This window comes from Herpailurus yagouaroundi, unplaced genomic scaffold (genome assembly GCF_014898765.1).
Source record: "Herpailurus yagouaroundi ecotype Mexico unplaced genomic scaffold, PumYag 196, whole genome shotgun sequence".
NCBI classification, from domain to species: domain Eukaryota; kingdom Metazoa; phylum Chordata; class Mammalia; order Carnivora; family Felidae; genus Herpailurus; species Herpailurus yagouaroundi.
Window position 1 is genome coordinate 34,577,641 of NW_024412427.1, and position 21,577 is coordinate 34,599,217.

Sequence of the window (21,577 nt, forward strand, 5' to 3'; positions counted from 1 at the left end):
GTATGATTCCCTGCTCTTGGTCTTGGACACATAGACATTTCAATTTAATCTTCAATATCTCCTGTGTTGTCAGTGAAATGCACACCTCACCTTTACCACTGCAAACCCTTTCCCTATGATGCTCTGGGGAGATGTGTGACAGCCCCTTAGAAGTTAATCTGGTGCTTCACAAACTTTATTTTCTGCCACCTAAAGTGGAAATTCAAAAGTTAAATTGGAGAGTCCCCCATAATTAGGGGATCCTTGTCCTGGTTTGCCTGGAAGAGTCAGGTGTCATGCTGTTGGTCAGCACAACTGCTAATAGAGCTTCCTTTCACTCCCAGGAGAATCTGGTTTGAGCATAACCCATCATTAAGGTGTGAGTCAAAGCAGAATAAAGGTCAGGCTGTGTCTGCAAAGCTTGCTCTGTTTGGGTCATTTGCACAAAGTTGGGATAGAAGTAATGCTCTCCCCATGTGTCTTAGGATTGTTTTCAATACAGGTTAGATATAAAAACACTGTTCGTAGAAACCGATACATCTGACAATAAAACCTATAATAATAATTAATGGGGGAGTGTGTCAGTGGCCTCTACCACCCCCTTGACCCTTTACCCTCTGAAGGGAACTAACCAGTGGAACATCAGACAACAACGTGGGGCCAAGCGGGAGCAGGCAGACCTTCTCTTTAGTCTCATCACACAGAGAGGGTTAGAAAAATAAATAACCTTGACAGCTGACACTCACTGAGTGCTGATGACGGCCAGGTACTCCCCCAGTTACCATAGGTATGCCAAGGTAATGGGTCCTCATGGCGCCTTACCAAATAATTACTACCATTACACCCACTTTCCAGATGTGGAAACAGAGGCACAAAGAGATGGAGGGACTTGCCCAAGGCTGCATATCTGGGAGGAGGTAAAGCCCTATTTGAACCAGGCAGCCTAGTTTCAAGGTCAAGATGCCACAGTGCCGAGCCTCCCTGCCCTGTGTATACCTAGAATGCACCAGTGTGCCCTCTCTGCTTGCCGCTGCAGCAGTCCTGGCACAAACATGCAGCTCTTGCTTGTGCTGTTCCAAATGCTCCAAAGGCTCTTTGTGTAAACCTCACAGACCTGGACCCCCAGGTCACCCTCTGTCATGGTAAGGAAGCCATGCAGACCCCAACTCTGACCCTGACAGTTGGCTTATACACACTCCCAGCTTCTCCACCTCCTCAGATGACGGCCCTAGGCCTCCTCCAGGCACACAAGGCATACCTTATCATCACCCACTACATTCTGCTCCCCTGCCAGGCATCCAGTACTGCTGCCACTTCGCAGTTCATTCCCCAGGCCCCCAGCAGCATCTGCTCTGCCAGCTTCTCTCTCTGAAGTACACCTTCATCCTCACTATCATGCTCTTTGTCTCCTTCTTTGCCACCACCCTTCCCCTGTGATCCCAGGCACTTTCCAGTATGTTTCCAATGTGGGGCGGTGGTGAAACTATAAGCCTTCCAAGGCCCTGCACACAGTAGGCCATCATCCCATATAAGACAACATATGCAACCATGCTTCGCAGGGGACTCATACTCTCCACTAGCATTTGTTGAATGAATGAATGAATGCTCAGTCTCCCTGACTTCTGGACTCCAGAAATGCTGGGTTTGGGTGCCCCCAGTGCTACATGCAGCACACTCATAATGTGAGCTGTTTTCTAAAACCGCAGAAAACAGCAATACGTATTTACCTTATTAAATGCTAGCTTGGTTTGCTGTGAATTGTATGTCTGCATGAGGGGAGAGAGGGCAGAGCCAGGAAAGGTTAGGAGAAAAACTCTCCAAAGTAGAGGTGGGAAAGATCCCAAGGGCTCACGTGTTAGGCAAGACACCAGGAAATATTCAGAGATGAGAGGGGGCTGGGCATTAAATGGACAGAGAGAATGATGGTAGAGGGGTATCCAGGCATGCAGAACAGCTGTGGGACACCTCCCCTATTGGGCCTTGAGGGGAATCATTTAAAGATTTCCCCCAGTGTCCAGGACTAAAAAGAAAAGCCCCTGTATTTCTCCCTCCACCCAAATCTTGGGTTTCTGTCACCCCCCCCCAAACACCTGCACCCTAGAATGACAAAGCCACCATCTCTTTCCCCATAAGAATCTCTCCCTTAGAGACAATGAGGAAAATGAGAGCAGAGGAAAGAACAGACTAATTTAAAGAGTGTCCATAAAGGGGAGGAGGGTTGCTAAGACAAATCTTTTATTATTAATTTTTTTTAAGACAAATCTTTTAAAGGAACCATTTGGGTGGCAGAAACTAGGGACAGAAATTAGACTCAGCCACTATGTTGCACAGGGGCTGATCACTGGTCCCTCCCCTCTCCCCCCCCTCCCCCCCACCAAATCCTGGATAAATAGCAGTCAGACCTCTGACAGGTCACCTCTAGCTGGCCTTAATCATCCCGACACCCTCCCCTCCGCAGCTGCTCCAGCCATCCAGCATAGGAGATGGGACCCCACCTCTGGCACCTGGTAGCCACTTGCAGATGCATCAAAGACATTTCAGGAGTGTGCTAAAGGGAGGCTCAAGGAGGCCACTGGCCTGCAGAGGTGGTGTTCCAAAGGGCCAGCATTTCCCTGCCAATTATCTTCCAAGACAAATCCCCACTTCACTAATTCTGCTGTGCCCTGTGCCTGACCAGTAGGGCCAGGGTTGTGAGACTGCCTGCTGGATCCCCAGACCCGGACTGTAGCCCAGAATCATCCAGCTCAAGGGTGTTAACTTGCACTCTCTGGAGTTTGGGAGAAGGAGGGAATCCAGCCCCGAACACCGACATTTCCAGAGCACCCTTTCCCAGGCACCTTTCAGAGACCTCAGTGGAGACGCCTCAGAAGTCAGCCAGCTTGGCATAGGCTTTGCGGCGTCTGGCTCTGGGGCTAGCTGCCGCTGTCGGTGCTGTCCTGCGCGATGAGCATCGGACGCAGAGGCTGGCCTTATTTTGTGGCATCTCTCCTCCTCGGTGGATCCTCCTCTGTGCCTCCTCCTCTGGCATCTCCGTTCCCGGCGCCCACCCACCTCCATCCTACAGAAATCTCACTGAAAAGGTCCTGGGATTTGCGATTGCGCGGAGTGAAGGGAGGGGGCGACTGGGACCCGGGCAGACCGGGAATTCACAGCGACGCCTTTGGGAGCTTCAGGTTCCGCTTCTAGGAAATGAGTTTAATGATGGGACAGACCCTGCAGGTCTTCGAGAAGATCATAGGGGCAGGGGGGCAAGGTGGAGAGTAGGAGGATGTCAAGCGCCCGGCTAAGGGCTCTGCACGCTCCGCATAGTCGCTACCACCCCAGGGCCGCGTTACCCAAACGGAGGACTCTGGGACCCCTAGCCCCGCGGCTGCAGAGGGCAGAGCAGGGGAGTGGGAGGCCAAAGGTCAGACAAGACAGGATCTGAGGTGAGCAGCTGAGGGGGCGGGAGGTCCATCTGGGGCTCTGAACGACCTGGGGCGGGGCTGGATCCCAGGCGGGGGCGCGGAGGTGGGCAGGCCGGGCGGGGCGCGCGGGCGCTGGGACTGGGGTGCGGAGGGCGCGCGGCGCGGGATTGGCGGGCGCTCCCCGCGGGGCCCACCGCAGGCTTTTCAGGCGGAGCAGGCAGAGGCGCACGCACCTGCTCCGGAGTCCCAGGGCAAGTACTCTCCACCGCGCTCCCGCCGCCCCCGGGCGGGCACCCCTGGGCATGAGCACCCCCCCGACGCTGCCCCCAGAGGGCGAGGAAGAGCTCCAGACAGCCTGGTCCCCTTCGGTCAACGCCAGCTGCGCCCCTGCTGAGGAGGAGGCAGCGGCGGGGACCGGGGACACAGGGGCACCGGGCATGGTAGCCATCCAGTGCATCTACGCGCTGGTGTGCTTGGTGGGCCTGGTGGGCAACGCCCTGGTCATCTTCGTGATCCTCCGCTACGCCAAGATGAAGACGGCCACCAACATCTACCTGCTCAACCTGGCCATCGCGGACGAGCTCTTCATGCTGAGCGTGCCCTTCGTGGCCTCGTCGGCCGCCCTGCGCCACTGGCCCTTCGGGTCTGTGCTGTGCCGCGCGGTGCTCAGTGTGGACGGCCTCAACATGTTCACCAGCGTCTTCTGTCTGACGGTGCTCAGCGTGGACCGCTACGTCGCCGTGGTGCACCCTCTGCGCGCTGCCACCTACCGGAGGCCCAGCGTGGCCAAGCTCATCAACTTGGGCGTGTGGCTGGCATCCTTGCTGGTCACCCTGCCCATCGCCATCTTCGCTGACACCAAGCCGGCTCGGGGCGGCCAAGCCGTGGCCTGCAACCTGCATTGGCCGCACCCGGCCTGGTCGGCGGTCTTTGTGATCTATACTTTCCTGGTGGGCTTCCTGCTGCCCGTTCTGGCCATCGGCCTGTGCTACCTGCTCATCGTGGGCAAGATGCGGGCGGTGGCACTGCGGGCCGGCTGGCAGCAGCGCAGGCGCTCAGAAAAGAAGATCACGCGGCTGGTGCTGATGGTGGTAGCCGTCTTTGTGCTCTGCTGGATGCCTTTCTACGTGGTGCAGCTGCTAAACCTGTTTGTGACCAGCCTTGATGCCACAGTCAACCATGTGTCCCTCATCCTCAGCTATGCCAACAGCTGTGCCAACCCTATCCTCTATGGCTTCCTCTCAGACAACTTCCGCCGTTCCTTCCAGCGGGTTCTCTGCCTGCGCTGCTGCCTCTTGGATGTCGCAGGTGGTGCTGAGGAAGAGCCCCTGGACTACTATGCCACTGCTGTCAAGAGTAGAGGTGGGGCAGGATGGATATGCCCCCCACTCCCCTGTCAGCAGGAGCCCTTACGACCAGAACCCAGCCGCAAGCTGGTCCCTCTCACCAGGACCACCACCTTCTGAAGAGCCCTTTCACCTCCTCCGCAGCCTGGCCACCTGTAAGGGAGTCTGTGCTACCCTGACACCCCAGCAGACTGCCTGTCCTAGATGCTCATCTAAGAGCCACCACCTGTTCCCACCACAGCCACAGCCACCTTTTCCCAGCAGTCTATGGGCCAGCCCCAAGAGCATCAAAGCTCCTTTCCTTTGTTCTGTCCTCAGGACTCTGGTTTCTAGGGAGGCACCTCCATGGGGGTAGGACTCCTCTGACCACCAGTCCATGATGTTAATTATTCCTGGATCTCTGACTAGTTTCCGAGGGGTGGGAAGCAGGGGGATGCCAGGCAGGAATGGCCATCTGCATGTGACGTGTTACAGAATCTCTGCCTTGGAGAGGGCTGTCCAGAGGGTGGAGGCAGCCTGTGCCCTTGCTCTCTGCAGACTCTGCCTGTGGTGGGGACATAGCATGTTCGAAAAGGGAAGGGAGGAAGGAAGATGCCTCCAAGCACACCAGTGGCTTCCATTCCTGGGATCTTTTCTAACTGAAATTGATGCATGACAGCCTGGGGCACCTCCAGGCCCAGTGCCTGCTTGCAGTCAGAAATGTCACTCCAGTTTTCTGGGGCTAGCAGCAGGCTTCCTGTGAGTAGGAAAGGTTTGGAAAGTCATGATGTGGGATTTGTTATGAGGCACAAAACCAGGTCAGTAATAATAATAATAATAATAATAATAATAAAGCAGAAAGGATGAATCTCATCTAGCTCCTATGGTGTGATTTTTTGCCTTGACCCTTTGTCATGAGAACATGAGACCTCATTAAGTTGACCAGTTTATACCGCAGTGGTGAGTGGGAGGGAACTGGAGGTGGGAGGGAAAAGACCAGAGAATGCAGATGGAAATCAGCCCAGATTTTGGATAGAAGAGGCAGCTCTGTCACCCACTGTTAAAAAAAAAAAAAAATCGCAATTCAGTAAAACACCAGCCAGATGTACATAATAAACATATCTAGGCTGAACATGGTAAACAGCTGTAACTTCTTGCCTAATGTTAACCCAAGGATAAATTAGCTTTTCCCAAAGGAAAAAGTCAGCTTATGAGAGCTTTAATCCTGTTTTCTGTGAATAAATCCTTGCAATGCTTCTGTAGGGGCCTGGAGTGAAAACATGCAATTAAACATATGTGAACACCTGTGTGGGAGACTCCACCTGGCTGAGCAAAGCAAAACACCCTTCTGGGTTTGGCCAGCCCATCCCGGTACAGAAAGGAAGATACTCAGGGAGGGAGGTGAGGACAGCTGGAGAGAGAGCCCCTCTACTCTTCAAATGGGGTCAGCCTTGCAGCTTCCTAGCAGGAGGGCTTCAAGAGAAAACACAAGGGACCTGCCAGCCTAGCAGAACTTGCCTGACTTGAGCCTTTTGGGGCAGCCAGCAGGCATCCCAAGGTGGGCACAGAGGGCTTCTAGGAGGCTAAAGAAGATTGAGGAGGGCAGAGCAAGGCCCAGGGAGATGCTCTGCTTCCACCATGGGCAGGGGCTCCTCTCTGAGGAGGAAACAGAACAGGGCTCTTCCCTGAAGTGTTAGGGCCAAAACCAGAGTCTTATCTGATATGAGCAGGTGCCTGGTGTATGAGAACCAGGCAAGAGAGCTGACTTCTGGTCCTAGATATAAACATTGTGTAATCCAGGCAAGTGACTGAACTCTAGGGTCCTCAGAGTTCTGTCTGTAATAAAACGAGGTCTTCCAATGTCGGCACACCGTGACAGAGAACTAACCGTATGCTCTTTTTCATGTGGCTATAGAATCTAGCTTCTTCCCTACTGAATGAAAAACAAAAAGCCTTACCTACATTGTGTTTGGGCATATAACCATTGGATCCTTACTCCTCTACATGGCCAGCCAGCAGTATGATCTGTAGGCGGTAATCAGTGTTGATCCAAATGTGTCTCATAGGGCTGGGTGGGTGAGGTAGAGATGAAGGCCATTAGGGTCTGCACATTGGGGTGGTCTACATCTGTCTGAGAGAGAAAATGTGTAGCCAATCTGTGTTGTATCCCAGAGACATGGCTGTGGTTTGGGAGCTCCTAACTAAGGTGCAAGAACCCCTTGAACTCACAAACATGTGTGCACACATGCACACACATGCATGCATGTAAACACACAGACATCAATTGTCCCAAACCTATTATACCCACTCGAGTTGCCTTGGGCAACTGGAGTAAGCCAGTGCTGGTGTTGACTGGCCTTGTGTAACCATAATTTCTTAGCAGTCTTTAAAACTTAATTATTTCTTTGTTCCCCAGTGCCTGGCAGCATGCAGCAGTGTGGTCACTCAGTAAATGTGGTGGAGGGGCCACTGGAGAAGATCTGACATGGGCATGGGCTGCTGGGCTTTTGACCCTCTTGGGTGGGGGCTACAGTCCTTGTCTTCAGTGTCCAACAGTGATTCACACCAGGCCAACTCTCTGATGAGCAAGACGGAGCACTGACCAGGAGTCTTGGCAACACTGGGCTGGGCTGAGTATTTGAAAATGCAATGTTTTTAACTTGGTGATGGCTGAAGTAGAGGTAGCCTTAGGTGATGAAAGGAAAAATCCCTGAGAGGCAGGGGCCCTCCATCGGCCAAGCTAGCCAGCAGTGAATGCTATAATTTCTCTGAGCCACAGTTTCTCACATGAAATATGCACAAAGCAGGGTGTGGGTTTTGAGTTCTTCTCAGCTGTAAACTGCCTTTTCAAAAGCACTGAAGAGGCATGCTGAGGCAGTGGGAGGGTGAAAGACAGCATTCTTCTATGCTTAGTGCTTTCTCTATCCCTTGTTAAAAATTAGCATTAATGCTGCCCCTGACCTGGGAGTCATAAATCACGCAGTGGAGGGGCAGGCTAGGGGTGGAGAGTGTGCTGCTGGCCAGTGTCTTCCTCAGCTGCAGAGCCTTCTCACTTCTTGGCGATTAGCAACTCAGCACCCACAAAGTATCCCGGGCATTTGTTGGGGGACACATTTAGAGTCCACCAACAGTGGTAGTTAGCATCAACCCTGAGGCCTTTGTTAACAGCTGATTACATGAACGCCTCAGGTTCCTGAGCAGAAAATTTGCAGAATTTGTGAATTAAAGTCAGAGATGGAAGTAGCTGGGGTCCTGAGAGCATTTCACATTACACATTTCACCTGCCTCAGGGGTCAGCCATGAAGACATGCAGGCAGGCTGTGGCCTGAGTCCTGCTTCTACTGACCATAACAGCTTTTGGCTTCAAAGTGAATGAAAATATTTTTTACCTGGGCAGAAACAGCCTTCAGACACCCCTCAATCAGTGAACTGCTTTGCATTTTAAAGCTGTCTTTAACTTACTGTTCAGTGACAAGCCAGGTATTTATTTTCTCCAGATGATTGTAAAATGGTATTTGAACATGACAGGTGATCACTCATTGGAATTCTTGCCCAACCTGTCAGCTCTATGTCATTGAACAAAGATGCATACTATTTTCATTTTTTCTTTAAATTCTTGGCTTCACTTTCATTAAAAACAGCATACCTAGCACTCCTTAGGTGCCGAAGGCTGATATCAAAGGAAAAAAACAAAAAACAAATGTATGTTTCTGCTGTGCTATTCAGAAACCAGACATGGAAGACTGACCAGTGGCTAGGCAAATTCCTATAAATTTGGGTTTTGAAGCTCTTCTCTGACACCCCTGTCTTTCACCACCCCTTACCCAAAACATGTGACAGAAAAGCTTCAGATTCCTTAAGCACAAATATCAGAGTGCTAAGGTACTGTCCTTGAAGCTCTGCTTTGTGGAAGTGTGTGCTGGGAGTGTGCATCAGACAGCATGCTGAGTGCTGCTTCTGGCAGCTTTGAGGTAAGATGGGGAGTCTCCACAGACAGCACCCCTGTCCTCATGAAGCTTGGAGCTTAGAGGCAAAAGATGACCCTTCATCAGAGAACCACAGAAATGATGGTACAATTTTAAGCTAAAATAAGAACACACAGGAATGGACTCTGGTTTCTATGAGATGATATACTAAGAGAACCTGACATCGTCATAGGGTAGGTTTCCCCCAGAAGGTTGCTGGAGATGACATCCTCATAAAGATGAGTGGGAATCAGCCAGGAGAAGAAGGGGTGGAGTGGAAAGTGCAAAGGGCTCAAGGCACAGCATGTGCAAAGGACCTGTGATGGTTAGCACTGAAGATGACAAAGATGACTGGAACAGAGGACGGATGATGCCCAGTCAGCAACAGGCACTAGGAGACAGACCAGCAGTGCCTCATAAGTCCCCTTGAGAATTTAGGACCATGCCACATCACAGCAGTGGCAGACTTTAATGAGAGGGTCAGGTCAACCTGGCAAAGAAACCCATCAAGGAGTCTTGAGTCCTTGTAAAGTTTGGGCACTTGTGCCCTCCATTTTTCAGTGCGAGGCTGGCAGGTGGAATGCGTTCTTTCCAATTCAACAGTCATCAACTTTTTTCAACAGAAAGACAGAGTTCCCAATCATATGAATGGATTGGCCTAACCAGGAGGGGCACCTTTGAAAGTGGGGGAGAACTAATGTTAAAAAAATCCAAGATCATTAACTGAATCACTCAGAATGGAAGTACTGACTTGGTTAAAATAAAACCTTTGGCTTTCTATTAGCGAAAGACACTGTGGGTACCCACTGATGCCACATAGAAGTGTGGTGCCTGGGTCTAGATGGGCTGCCTGAGGTCAGCGCTGGCACAGTGCAGATGTGCAGTGGCCTGGAAAGAATAGACTTGGGGACACACAGACCAGGGAGAGAGAATCCACATACCAGCCTAGTGGGACCGCAGGAAAAGCTCTGTGGCCCCTGGAGAAAGGCTAGAATGACAGTATCTACCCCCTGATTATGCAGGAGACTGGCCCAGAAGAAGGCTAAACATTCAGAGAGTGACCAAATGACAGAGAAGGAAAACAACAAGGTCGATGCAGAGAATTGGCATGTTTTGTTGTATTTTTTGATGTTTTTAATTTTTTTTTAAATTTTTATTGTATTGTTGTTGTTGTTGTTGTTATTCTAGAGAGAGAGAGAGAAAGCAAAAGAGTGCAAACGGGGCAAAAGGGCAGAGGGAGAGAGAGAATCTCAAGCAGGCTCCCTGCTCAGCATGGAGCCCGACTCGGGGCTCGATCCCACAACCCTGGGATCATGATCTGAGCTGAAATCAAGAATCAGATGATCAACCGACTGAGCCAGCCAGGCAAACTGGTGTTTTTTTTAATCAGGATTTCTTTAGCCTGTGATTTGTTTTCAATTTTTATTGAAGTATAATTTACATAAGGCAAAGCTTACTCCTTCTAGGTGCTCAGTGCTATGAATTTTGACAAACCTACACAGTTACGTTATTTAACTGCCACTACCACCCCAAGTTAAGATGGGGACTGTTGTTGTCACCAAGCATTTTCCTCATGGCCGTGACACATGCCTTGAGAGGGCAGGTTGCCAATAGCATGGAGGACATGAGGGGATCAGATCTGGGGCAATGTGATTCCTAAATTGAGGGAGGCCCTCCACCCGATACCATTTCCTGAGCTCCTTTACACAGGCAGGGATCCCTCAGGAAACAATACTCAGGAAACGTTGCCCTTTCGACCTCCCATATCTGAAAAGAACCACCCTGGGCTCCAGATATCCCTCACCCACAACCATGGGCTTGAGTATGTCTCTGGGCAAGGTGCCAGCTTCTTGATGACCTCATAGGCTTTTACTCTGAGCTCTGGAGAAAGAGCACGGCTTTCCCTCCAAGCCAGGGGTTCGGACTCCCTCCAAAGCCTTGCAGAGTGGATACCCCTCAAGTCCCCACAGAAGCTTCATTTCCATTGATCTCAGGCCCACAGGCTTGCTGCTGGGTAGCTCTGTGTTTACTGAAGCCTTATCCTGAGCTCTGGACATTCAGACAAATGAAACAGAGAGGCCAGGATTTACTCTGGGCCCTTCTCAGACTTCCCTTTCTTGTCATGTTACTATTAGACTTATGAAGCCCCACCTTTAGGGGAAGGGCAAAAATGTTTGAAGAAACACAGGAATCACATTCTGGCAAAGAATCACCAAAAGTGTCACTTTTGGATTCAGTCATTATTTCAAGACAGCTTTAACAATATGTGCCCCTATTACAGGCAAGATGGTGTGCAAAGTTCTAGTTCCCCAGAGTCCGTGGGAGTCGTGGGCCTCTGTTCTCAAGGAATTAAATGGAATTGAGGTGGAAAGCAGAAGGAAGAGGGGGAGGATTCAGGATACTGTTGCAAAACCCTTCTTCCTCACTGGGTGGCTGAAGGAAGGTCTGCTGGGGTCCTACAGCCCATGAATATGCAATTGAGGTCAGCCTCAGTGTGAAGCCAGAAGAAAGATTCCAGAAGGACAACAGAGAGAAGTTGCCACATGTCCAATATGCGGAGGGGAAGAAGGATAATCAGTCATGGGATAAAATCAGTCGTGATATGTCCCATTAAAAAAAATAATAATAAAAGATTTATTTCAGACAGAAAGTCAGAAAAGTATCTGGCCTATGGCCTGGGTGTGGGGGGCATTATCATCATGGACCCCAGTTTGGAATCTCAGTGTTTATCACTGGATCCTAAAACCCTTCTGTGGCTAGCTCCCCTGTTTCCTGTGGGTTTGACTTTGAATTAACGCATCCCCCAGGGTTATTTTGTCTTTCCTAATCACACTTTCGAAACAAGCTGAGAAGGATTTTGATTCTGTTAGAATCTGATGTTAAAAAAATATTTCTTTTCTGTTGTGAGAGAAAATTGGTTGTTTGCCTACATCTGAACCTACTGACCAAGACAAAAAGGGGGTGGGGGCGGTGGAGAAGGACTTTCTCAAAACAAAAAGAGATAGTACTGAATCTGGGCACACATTCTGAAAACGAAAGGAAGAGTCAGGCATTGCTTGTATTATTTTATGAAGAAGCGCCTGCAAAGGTCAGAGGATGTGTTTTCAAATGAGCTTGGGTACCCCCCCACCGAGTCTTGACCATGATGAAAATGTGCTTTCATATGTTCTTTGTAACATTAGTTTTCCCTGAAGATGTGAAATAATAATTAACCCCTATTTAACATGAGACCAACAGAAGCCTGCAGAGAGCGTGGCCCTTCTTCTGTCACCTGGCCCTCCACATCCAGAATGGCAGACCCAGGGGCCCAGGAATGGGAGTGGCACAGCAGGTGGTTGGCACAAGGGATAGGAGGCAGCAGAGCCCTGATTTCCCTTTGCACACACCTTCCTTACTTCTTTATTGCACCCTCAAGCCCCACCCCCGAAATTGTGGAGCAGGGGATTCACCATCTAGCTTTTTTGTGTCTTTGCGCATCCCTGGTGGGCTGCCAGAAATTTGGGCAGCACAAGTCCAGAACACAAGGCAAATGAGCAGGGCACTGGGAGACCTAGGAGCCGGATTTCATTGAAACTTGTTTGCTGGAGGTTAAGAGAGTCGGGCTGTCTGGTCAAAGCTCAGAAAAGTTCATCCTTGTGATTCAATCATGAAAACACAGGATTCTTGGTGCGGGGAGACCCTGAAGAGGTCGAGGGAGGGTTAGCGAGTGTCATCTGGTGTGTGTAGACAACTCCAGTGGCATGAAGGGGAGTGGCTTGAGCTACCTCTCTGGTGTGACCAGGATGATCTATGTATTGATGATGGTGGTAGTTCCCAGAATGCACGTATTCTTCAGGACTTACAGATTGGGTCACCAAAAAGGGTGAATTTTAATGTATGCCAATTATGTTGTGGTTTTCTTTTTCTTAAAAAAAAAGAGATAAAATAAAATACACTGGCCACCATTTGGCCCAAGCCTGCTCTTCCTGCGACCTGTGGTCTTAATGGCGAGAACTTTCCAGGTCTCCAGATTTTAATTCTTGTGGCACCCTAATCAGTGATCAAATACCACTTAGGTCCTTAGGAGCTTAGGTTCTTCTTTGTCCCCACAGAGAAGGACAAAGATGAGCAAACATGCCTGTATTTTTCCGAAGTCCCCTCACTTTGGTGGATGACACTGCCTTCCCTCAGATGCAGGTGGCAGCTGTCAGTGTTTCTGAGTCGGCAGTCTCCCATATGCGGCAGGCCCCTGGGAACTCAATCAGGAAGACGAATCACAGAAGAAATCTGTTTAGGTGTCCACACCCACCAGCCCCCTTGCAGTCCCTAGCGGGGCAGATGGTTGATAGAGTTAAAAGATTTGCCCAGAGTCACCCTTCAAGAATCTGTGGACATCTGGGGCTGTCTATCACTTTCAACTCATGATTCCTCTCTCTTTTGCAAGTTCCTCCTCTTTGGTGTTGCTACATTTGAAGGCCCTGTGTAGCAGGTGAGGGTGAAGGTGCGGGTAGTGCTGCCTTTCCCACAGCTCCAGGGTCTGCCTGGGCTGAGCCACTTTTGGGCCCTGAGAAAGCAAGCTTTGGGGTGTGTTCTCTCCTTCTCTGTGGCCTTCCGGGAGCACAATGGAGGGGATCTCTGAACCCCTATGCTTTGATGGGATTAGTGAGCAGGGAAAATAGAACTTGGAAGCAGGATTTTACAGCTCCTAAGGGGCTGCTTCTCACTCTGCAAACATATCCCTCCTTAAGGAATCCCCACATCCCACCATGATGCTTCCTCTGGAGGGGGCAGCAACCCTTCCAAGTGACTGCATCTTGCTTGGAAAGAGTACTTTCCACTCTCTGCACCACCCTGAATTTGCTCTCAAGACATTTGAGATCTCAACATAATCATTTTTAATCCACTTATGCATCTACTAATTTATTGGCAAATATACAATTTATTGGGCACCTGCTGTGTGCCAGAACCTGTGCTAACTCACTTCATTCAATGTTCATGGAAACCCTGTGGAGTGGCTGTGCTAGTACCCCATTTTACCACCCTATAGGGGTTGCATGGTTTCCATGGTCATGTGACAACCACATATCACGTTGGGATTCAAACCCAGGTGTATATGACACCCACAACTCATGTTTGCTCTGGTGGATGCTTACAAGGGAAACTGTGCAGGTGTCTGCCTATGGGGGCATGTAAATAAGTCTACAAGTAGCTGTTATCATCCCAACCAATTTTAGTACAGAAATTGAATACCAATATGCTCTTAATAAAACTCGAGTGACATGAGATGCCTGGGAGGCTCAGTCGGGTAAGCGTCTGACTTTTGGTTTCAGCTCAGGTCATGATCTCATGATTCATGGGGTCCAGCCCTGCACTGGGCTCTGCACTGACAGTATGTGGAGCTCTCCCTCTGTCTCTGCCCCTGCCCCACTCATGCTTTTCTGTCTCTCTCTCTCTCTCTCTCTCTCTCTCTCTCTCTCTTCTTGTCTCAAAATAAAGAAATAAACTTAAAAAAAGCTCGAGTGACATACTTGCTTCTGGTATAGAATTTCCCATCTGTAAGCTGACCTGGAGTCCCCTCACCCCATCCTTCTCCCCCCTTACCTCTCCATTCTACCTCTTCAGTTCCATCTTGGTGATCTTCCACCTTGTTCATCATGCTTCATGCCCTGCCCTCCGCTAAGACTCTTTCCTACAAGGGCCTTTGCACATGCTGTTCCTTCACCCAGACTGCTTTCTTCTCCACTCTCCATTTGTCCAACCCCTGCTCCTCCTTCACATCTAGTGTTAAGGGTCAAAGACACCTTATTTACTCCTGCAACCTAAGTCCCACTCTCCTATTGTGCTGAAGTTCTCCTAGCTCCTACTACTGTCTCTAAGTTAAATACAGTTTGGGAGCAATTTGTTTTATATGTACCTCCCCCATGTGAATGTAAGCTTCTTAAGGCAGGGCTTGTTAACATGACAATCACCAAACCAGGCACAGAGTACGTGCTCAATAAATATTTGCCAAAATAGTCTAACAAAGGGGCTAGAGCTGAGGAGGGGAGAAATGCCATTTCACTCATAAAATCAAATTCTGAGTTATCTAGAAGTATGACCTTGGCCTTCTTCCCCAGGCCCTACAAGTTGTGGGACATCATCAGCAACCATGTACCAGTTGCTGAGATTTGGAGTTCTCCCTCAGACCTGAATATCCAATAATGTGAACACAGAGTGAGACCATATAGGATGACCCACAGCCCCTGTTTCATAAGGTTTACTCTGATTCTAAATGCTGGGGAATTGTTCTTACAGCTGACTGATTTGTTTATGACCCTGGCATCTTTCTCGGAGTGAGGCTGTGGTTTCCCAGTTGTTTTGAGAATCTCAAGTTCAGACGAGTCCTATAAGCAGGGATGCTGATCTCCCACTGGACAGGGAATGAGGAGGATAGGGAGGAACTAGGACCCCACCTTATTAGTGCCCTGGGCTCCAAGATGCCCCAGTAAGGGTTTTTGGCTCTGAGTCTTAGAAATGTGTTTTGGTCTTCTTATATTCCTTAAGAAAAGCCCCCTCCTTTGGAGAAGGAAACTCTAAAGCAATAAGCCTTAAGTCAATTTGCTGGCTACTTGGAAGCAAGCCCTTTCGAAAAATGGAAGTCCAGTAGTAAGGACAAATTTGTAAGGTATCACTCTCTCCTCTTGACCCCCAGCACAATTCATGTGTACCAGCTTTGCCTGCACACATCAAGTTTTTCCTTCATATGTGCCTCCTACTGAATTTGGTTTTCCGCTAGCCTACCAAACTCCTAAGGGCAACATTGCTCAAATGTGCTATCTCGGGAGGGCGCTGTGCATAGTAGCCACACCCCAAAGCTGTCAACTTCATCCAGGATGGATGTTGAAATCTCCAACTTCATCTTCACAACTGTAACTATTCAGATGACAGCTAGGAAATTCAGCATTATCCAGATGTATAAAAATACATGAATATTTGATCAAACTCTATTCCCTTCCAACTTCTGTTTTATGAAAATTTTCAGAGCACTGCATATAAAACTTAGCCAGTGCCACCATGTGAGGAAAAGAGGCCCAGGAAAATACAGTGTTTCTAATCTCCAACAGAAATAAGAATGGCTTAATACTGCATGAGACCTTGGTATGTGGAAATGATGGTTTGAATTTGAGTCACAGACTGAGACCCCTCATGACTGTTGTGTTTACATATCTCAGAGGGCAGATAATGCCAAACCATTCACAGGAAGGACACAAGCTGGGATTCTAGAGATGCCCCAAGAAGAACTGTTTCTTTAACTCATCCCAACAAATAATCCTATAATGTGTTTCAAAACACATAGGCACAAGTCCTGTGTATGAAGTTGTTATGGTTACAGAGAGAAACATAAATATTTGTGCACACAGACATAACATGAAGTCCTCCTACAGTGAAAACAATCTCCTCTGGAGAGATCTTTGAAGTCAGAGATGGTGCCTTGAGCAGATGGAACTAGTGATGGGGTGTGGAGCAGCCTTTAAATGCATGGCATGGAGTTTGCATTGTTTGTGAGCCCTGTTTAATGACAAAATGAGGCGGTTGGGGAAGCCTAGGTGAACAGAAACAAAACCCAAGAGCACACTGTTATTTGTTTATTTTCTACATGTGATGTCATAAGCAAGAGTTTTGCCTGTGTTCTAGTTTGTCTCCAATAAATAAATAACTATGTACAAATGTGCCAAGTTTACAAAATAGAGGAAAATCTTTGTATTACAAAAGATACACTCATATGATACATTTTCCCCAAACAGTGAAACATGATTTCGATTTCAGATTTCGATTTCGTTCCTAGCTTAGTTGAACCAACAACCCTGTGTAGCAATGTCTAAAGGTGTGTACCTAGTCTTTTCTATCAGAAAGCAAAGCTATAAATGGAAAATTCCTCAGTTTCTTGAGAATATAGGCCCTGACTTGGCCTGCTACTTATTACTGATCCACATTTAATGTATTCCAGAAAGTTGGAAGCTGTCTGAAACAGTTCTCAAACTATACTGGGCAGACCCCTGCAGATCTTGTTAAAATATAGATTCTCATGCAGCCCAAGTTTCTGCATTTCTAACCAACTGCCAGAGGCAGGCAGCTCCTAACTCTTGTCCAGCGACCATGTTCTAAGTGGCCAGGATGAGAAGGCTTCTTGGAAGTCGGAGAAATTCTTAAGGGCTTGATCAAGGTGAGGTCCTAATTGAGCATCCTCCAGGCTCCATTTCCAAGCTCCCAAATTCCCCACCCCCACTCCCTACAAGGCCAGCAGAACTGGTTTTATTTTGGAGCAGAAATTACTAGAAGAGTAAAACTCAAAATGGTAACTGGCATGAACTGTGCAGCTCATAACTTTCTTAAACTGTCTCGTGGGAGATCCTTCATTCCCTTCTCAATCTAGAGCTATCACGAGAGCATTTTCAACATTGTCAAAAATAACCAGTAACAAGAACAACAACAGCAATTGTAATAATGGGAAAAAGAAACGGCATAAGGAGCAATAAAGACCTTTTGGTTCAAATGAAAAGTGACAACAATAAAACCCAGGCTCACTGTTTAAAAAGTTAAAAACAAACAAACAAACAAACAAACAAACATCCCTTAGCTTGAATTTCTATGACAGTCCAGCAAACATTAGTTAAATGAGTGTCTCTCACATCTTAACTTTTGTTAAAATGATATTGTTCTGGAAGTCTGAAGTTTCAGGATAAATTAGCAAATCTGCTTCAAGACCAAATGGATTCCCAACCATCCTTGTTTGTAGTGTTTCTGTTTCTGTGTCACGGAGGAGTTTTGCCTAGGCAGACATGGAAGGGTAGAAGCAGGGTCTAGGGTAGGGTGGGAGACTCCAGGTGGGTTGGCTGAGTTCCAGGTAGGGGAAATTTGGGAGAAAATGAATAGGGAACTGGGGCTTGGCTTTATCAAGGTGAGCCCACCAAAAAAACCTACCAAGATAGTTTTACCGCCACCTGAAGAGTGGAAGCACATAAATATACAAAAAGGGAAGGGGGAAGCAAGGAAGGGAGAAAGAGCAGAAGGGATATAAAGTGGGTATTGGACACATACAGGTAGGGGAAAATGCAAAAGCAAAAAATAACAAAATAACAAAACCATCCTAAATACTTAAAAAATAAATATCTTCGTCATTACTGACACCTCGATTACACTCACTAGTCCACAGGATCACAGTCTGCCCCAAAGACTGCCAACCAACAACGCTCACCCCTCCTGTGCCCCTTGGCGAGGGCATGGGACACTCTATAGTCTGTGCCTTCATTATAGTCTGTGTCTTCCTTGCCATCTCTGCCCAGTTGTCCAATGACGTGTGGAAGTGGCTGGGGCGCATACTCCTTCCAACCCCCACCCCTCCCCAGCAGTGTGCAGAATCAGCAAAAGGGGCGGGGAGGGTATTCTCCAGTTCCCATGCCAGTTAAAGTGCTTTGGGTTAGGTGGCCAAGGAGTAAGGCTGGGGAGGGGAGGGAGGGAAGGCCTAGCCAACACCAGGGTCCAGGGAGGCAGCCCCTCAGAGCTTCTGGGGCGTCTGCTCGGTTCGCACTTGCTGCAGCACCACCTCCTTGGCTGGGGACCCACACTTGTACTCCAGCTCTGCCCGCGTGGTGCCTTGCTTCTTGCGCAGGTGGCACAAGAGCGCCAAAAGAGCTACAACCAGAGATAGGCTGGCGATGGAGATGCCGATGAGCACTCCAGAATGCAGGGGCCCTACCGGCGAGGGGATGGAGGTGGTGCTAGGAGTCGGGCTGACCGGGGGCTCTCCAGAGCCACTGTCACTGTCACTGTCACTGTCATTGTCACCGTTTATCTTGGGGTCACAGTCAGTGGCAACCTGGCCGGCAAAGGGTGAGTCAGGCCCGCAGATGCACTCGTACGTGCCAGGGAGGTTGCGGCACGCATCGGGGCAGTCTCCATTCTCACACTCATCGATGTCCGTGCAAATGTAGCCATCGTCCAGGATGTAGCCATCAGGGCACTGGCAGGAATCCGGGTTGTTGGGGTCGCAGTCAGCTGGGCATGTAGTCTGGTTGCAGAACATCTGGCACCTGTGCGGGGCCTGAGGGCTAGGTACGAAGCCCTCGGCGCAGATGCAGCGATAGTCATTTTGGCCCACGGACTGGCACTGGTACTCGCAGTTACTCCCGAAGCACGGGTCCACGGGCTCCACGCATTCGCCGTCCACCATGTCGTAGCCCGGGTAGCAGTGGCAAGTGAAGGCGCCCTGCGTATTAACACAGAGCTGCGGGCAGGGACTGGGCATCTGGATACAGTCGTCCACGTCCTCGCACCGGTGCTGGTCTGCAGCCAGCTGGTAGCCGGTCTCACACATGCACGAGTAGGAACCAGGCACGTCCGGGCTGGGAATGCAGAAATGCTCGCAGAGTTCGTAGCAGGACTGCTCCTCAGGCGCGGCGGCGCAGGAGCGCCCGTCCGCCTGCAGGGCGGCGTCAGCTGGGCAGAGGCAGTGCGACGTCCCGGCGCTCCGGTTACAAGTGTGCTCGCAGCCGCCGTTCTCCACGCTGCATTCCCAGGCGCCAGGCGCTTCCCGGCCCCAGCGCGCCTCGGCCTCTCCCCGCGGCGCCACGCACTCCAGCTCCACTCCGAAGGGCTCTACAGCGGCGGAGCTACCCACCGGCAGCGCCTGGAAGTCAGCGCCAAGGGCCCGGAACGGGGTGCTATAGGTGATCGCTACACCGGCGGCCGCCACCGCGCCAGAGTCCACGAGCAGGGGCCTGCAGGAGGCTGCGAAGTGGAACTCGCAGAAGAAACCGTCGGCCTCCGCGTCGCATTGCTGCTCCTCCCAGGCCGGCTCGCCGGATGCTAGGGCCCCGGCCTCCGAGACTGCGACGCACAGGGGACCGCAGAGAGGCGCCCTGTCGACGTGGAGCCGCGCCCACCTGCTGTAGCTGGTGCGGTTGTCTCCCGTAACCCACTGGAAGCCGCGCAAGGGCCCAAGTTGCTCGGGGTCGTCGCAGCCGTGCTGGAGCTGCAAGCCGATCCAGAGGCGCGGGCTGTCGCCGCTGTCGCCGCTCAGTAGCAGGGAAATGACATCAGCCGCCACTGAGGAACGCACGGTCATCAGGTGGCCCCCCAGCTGCTCGCAGGCCTGGCTGGCGGCGGGGAAGGTCGCGGGGCCGGGGAAGAGCGCGAAGCAGTCGTGCTCCACGCACTGGCTGCCGCGTGGCTGCGGCCCTGGAGGTGCGGAGAGCCCCAGGCCAGCGGGGGCCAGAACACCGAGGAGCAGGACCCGAAGCATGCTGTCCCGGCACGCCTTGTGCAGGCGCCGGGGAGAGCGCAAGCGCCGCGACGGGGCCCAAGTCCGATCCGGGCTGAGAGGCGCAGGGCGCTGCTGGCGACAGCCGCTTGCGTTGGTCCCAGCCCAGACGCGTCCAGCCGCGGCGCGCAGCCCTGCAGAGGCAGCCTCTGACATGCCGGGGGGCCGGGGCCCGGGTTTATAAGTGCGCGGCCCTCCCTCCTGAACGTTCGGGAAAAGGAAGGAAGTGCTTAGTGGGAAGGGCTGATGCTGCATTCTCGGATTACTGGGTTCTTCGGGAGACTTGTGCCCGCCCTCGCTCCTGGGATCACCTCGCGGAGATGAGTAAACCCGGCGGGGGAGCTGGGAGGTCCCCGGACTGGACCGCCAGGCGCAGGCGCCACGGGAAGACAGCACCTCTGTCAGCTACACTCAGTGTCCGCCCCCGCCACTAGGGCCCTCAGGCTCGCAGTTCTGGGGGGGGGGGGTCTTAATCCGCAGCCCCTCCTAATCTCTTGCTCCTGTTTCTTTTTCTTATAAATGTATTGTTACTACCGATTTCAAAGGAAGCCTGGATTGCAGAACCTTGGGAAGTGGAGACGGGGGAGGAGGGTTTTGAATGAGGGGTGGGGGGAAGTAATGCCCTGGACCTGTAAGGCTCTAGAGGGAGGTGCCCGCCAAGAAGAGGATTTCGGGAGGAACTGCCAAGAGCGTGGACATCCCTGAAGACACGATCGGTAGAAGAGAACTGGACTCCGCCCCGGGCGCCTAGAGCAGGAGACGGGTGCGCTCGGCCCCAGAGGGCAGAGGGTGTGGCTGGTGCGAGGATAGGCAGAGGGGGAAGACTGGGGTAACACAAGCACCCCCGCGCACAAGCCAGGACCCACGGGTCCCTGAGCGCGAGCTGCCTGGCTGGATCTATCTCGTCGCGTGGGAAAGTCGCGAGGATACTGTCAGGGTTCCAAGGTCTTGGCACCCTTCAGAAGCAGCGGCAGGCGAATTCCTGTCGAACCCTATAGGGGCAGGCGAGTTGGGAAGCGCGCTAGCCTGTTTGGTCTGTTTTTGTCCAGCTTCACAAAGGGATAGCCTATCTCGCACCCCAAAAGGGGCACATGGGAGCCCTCGCGGGAAGACGCTGCTGGCTCCAAGAGGATCCCACTTGGGACTGTTAAGGACTTTTGCATTTGGCTGAGATGTCAGAGTGACATAAAGGTGCATATAAATGCCACTTGCGTTGCAGAAGAGCGGTCGTGCGGACGGGCAGGGTGGGGAGAGCAGCGAGGAGGAGATGAGAATCTGTCACTTTCACGACCTTTTCCGCTTATTCACGTACCAAGAATGCCGGGGGTGGTTCCAAAACTTAACGGAGTGACAAACTTTTTTTTTTTTTTTTTTTTTTTTAACCCTGTGCCGTCTCCGCTATGGTCACTCACAACAAAGCACCAGGGGGCGGCGCTGTTGAACTCTAAACAAAGGCCCCAAAGTTGGAGCTCTCTAAACTTGGACGGAAAAGAGTTAAGGGTGTGGGGGCCTTAACTGCCTTAAGCCTAGGGCAGGAAACTTGGCTCCCAGGGAGTCCCAAGCAAATTCTGTCGCTTAGCTGGGTATCTTGCCTCTTTGGTTGGGCAGAGCCCAGACCTTGTA

The 21,577-nt window shown here is 50.9% G+C and overlaps 2 protein-coding genes across 2 annotated transcripts; one reads left to right on the forward strand and one right to left on the reverse strand.

Moving 5' to 3' along the window:
• The first annotated feature begins 2,874 nt into the window (after positions 1-2,874).
• Positions 2,875-5,584, forward strand: SSTR4 (somatostatin receptor 4). Its single transcript, XM_040447865.1, has 2 exons — positions 2,875-3,407; positions 3,604-5,584. Exon 2 carries the CDS (start codon positions 3,689-3,691, stop codon positions 4,850-4,852), a length of 1,164 nt encoding a protein of 387 aa, XP_040303799.1. The 5' UTR covers positions 2,875-3,407; positions 3,604-3,688; the 3' UTR covers positions 4,853-5,584.
• Positions 5,585-16,265: 10,681 nt separating this feature from the next.
• Positions 16,266-20,332, reverse strand: THBD (thrombomodulin). The gene has a single exon (XM_040447866.1). It carries the CDS (start codon positions 20,207-20,209, stop codon positions 18,191-18,193), a length of 2,019 nt encoding a protein of 672 aa, XP_040303800.1. The 5' UTR covers positions 20,210-20,332; the 3' UTR covers positions 16,266-18,190.
• Positions 20,333-21,577: the final 1,245 nt, after the last annotated feature.

Coding starts and splice junctions, on each gene's coding strand:
- SSTR4 (XM_040447865.1), top strand. CDS start 3,689: ATGAGCACCCCCCCGACGCTGCCCCCAGAGGGCGAGGAAGAGCTCCAG.
- THBD (XM_040447866.1), bottom strand. CDS start 20,209: ATGCAGCATCAGCCCTTCCCACTAAGCACTTCCTTCCTTTTCCCGAAC.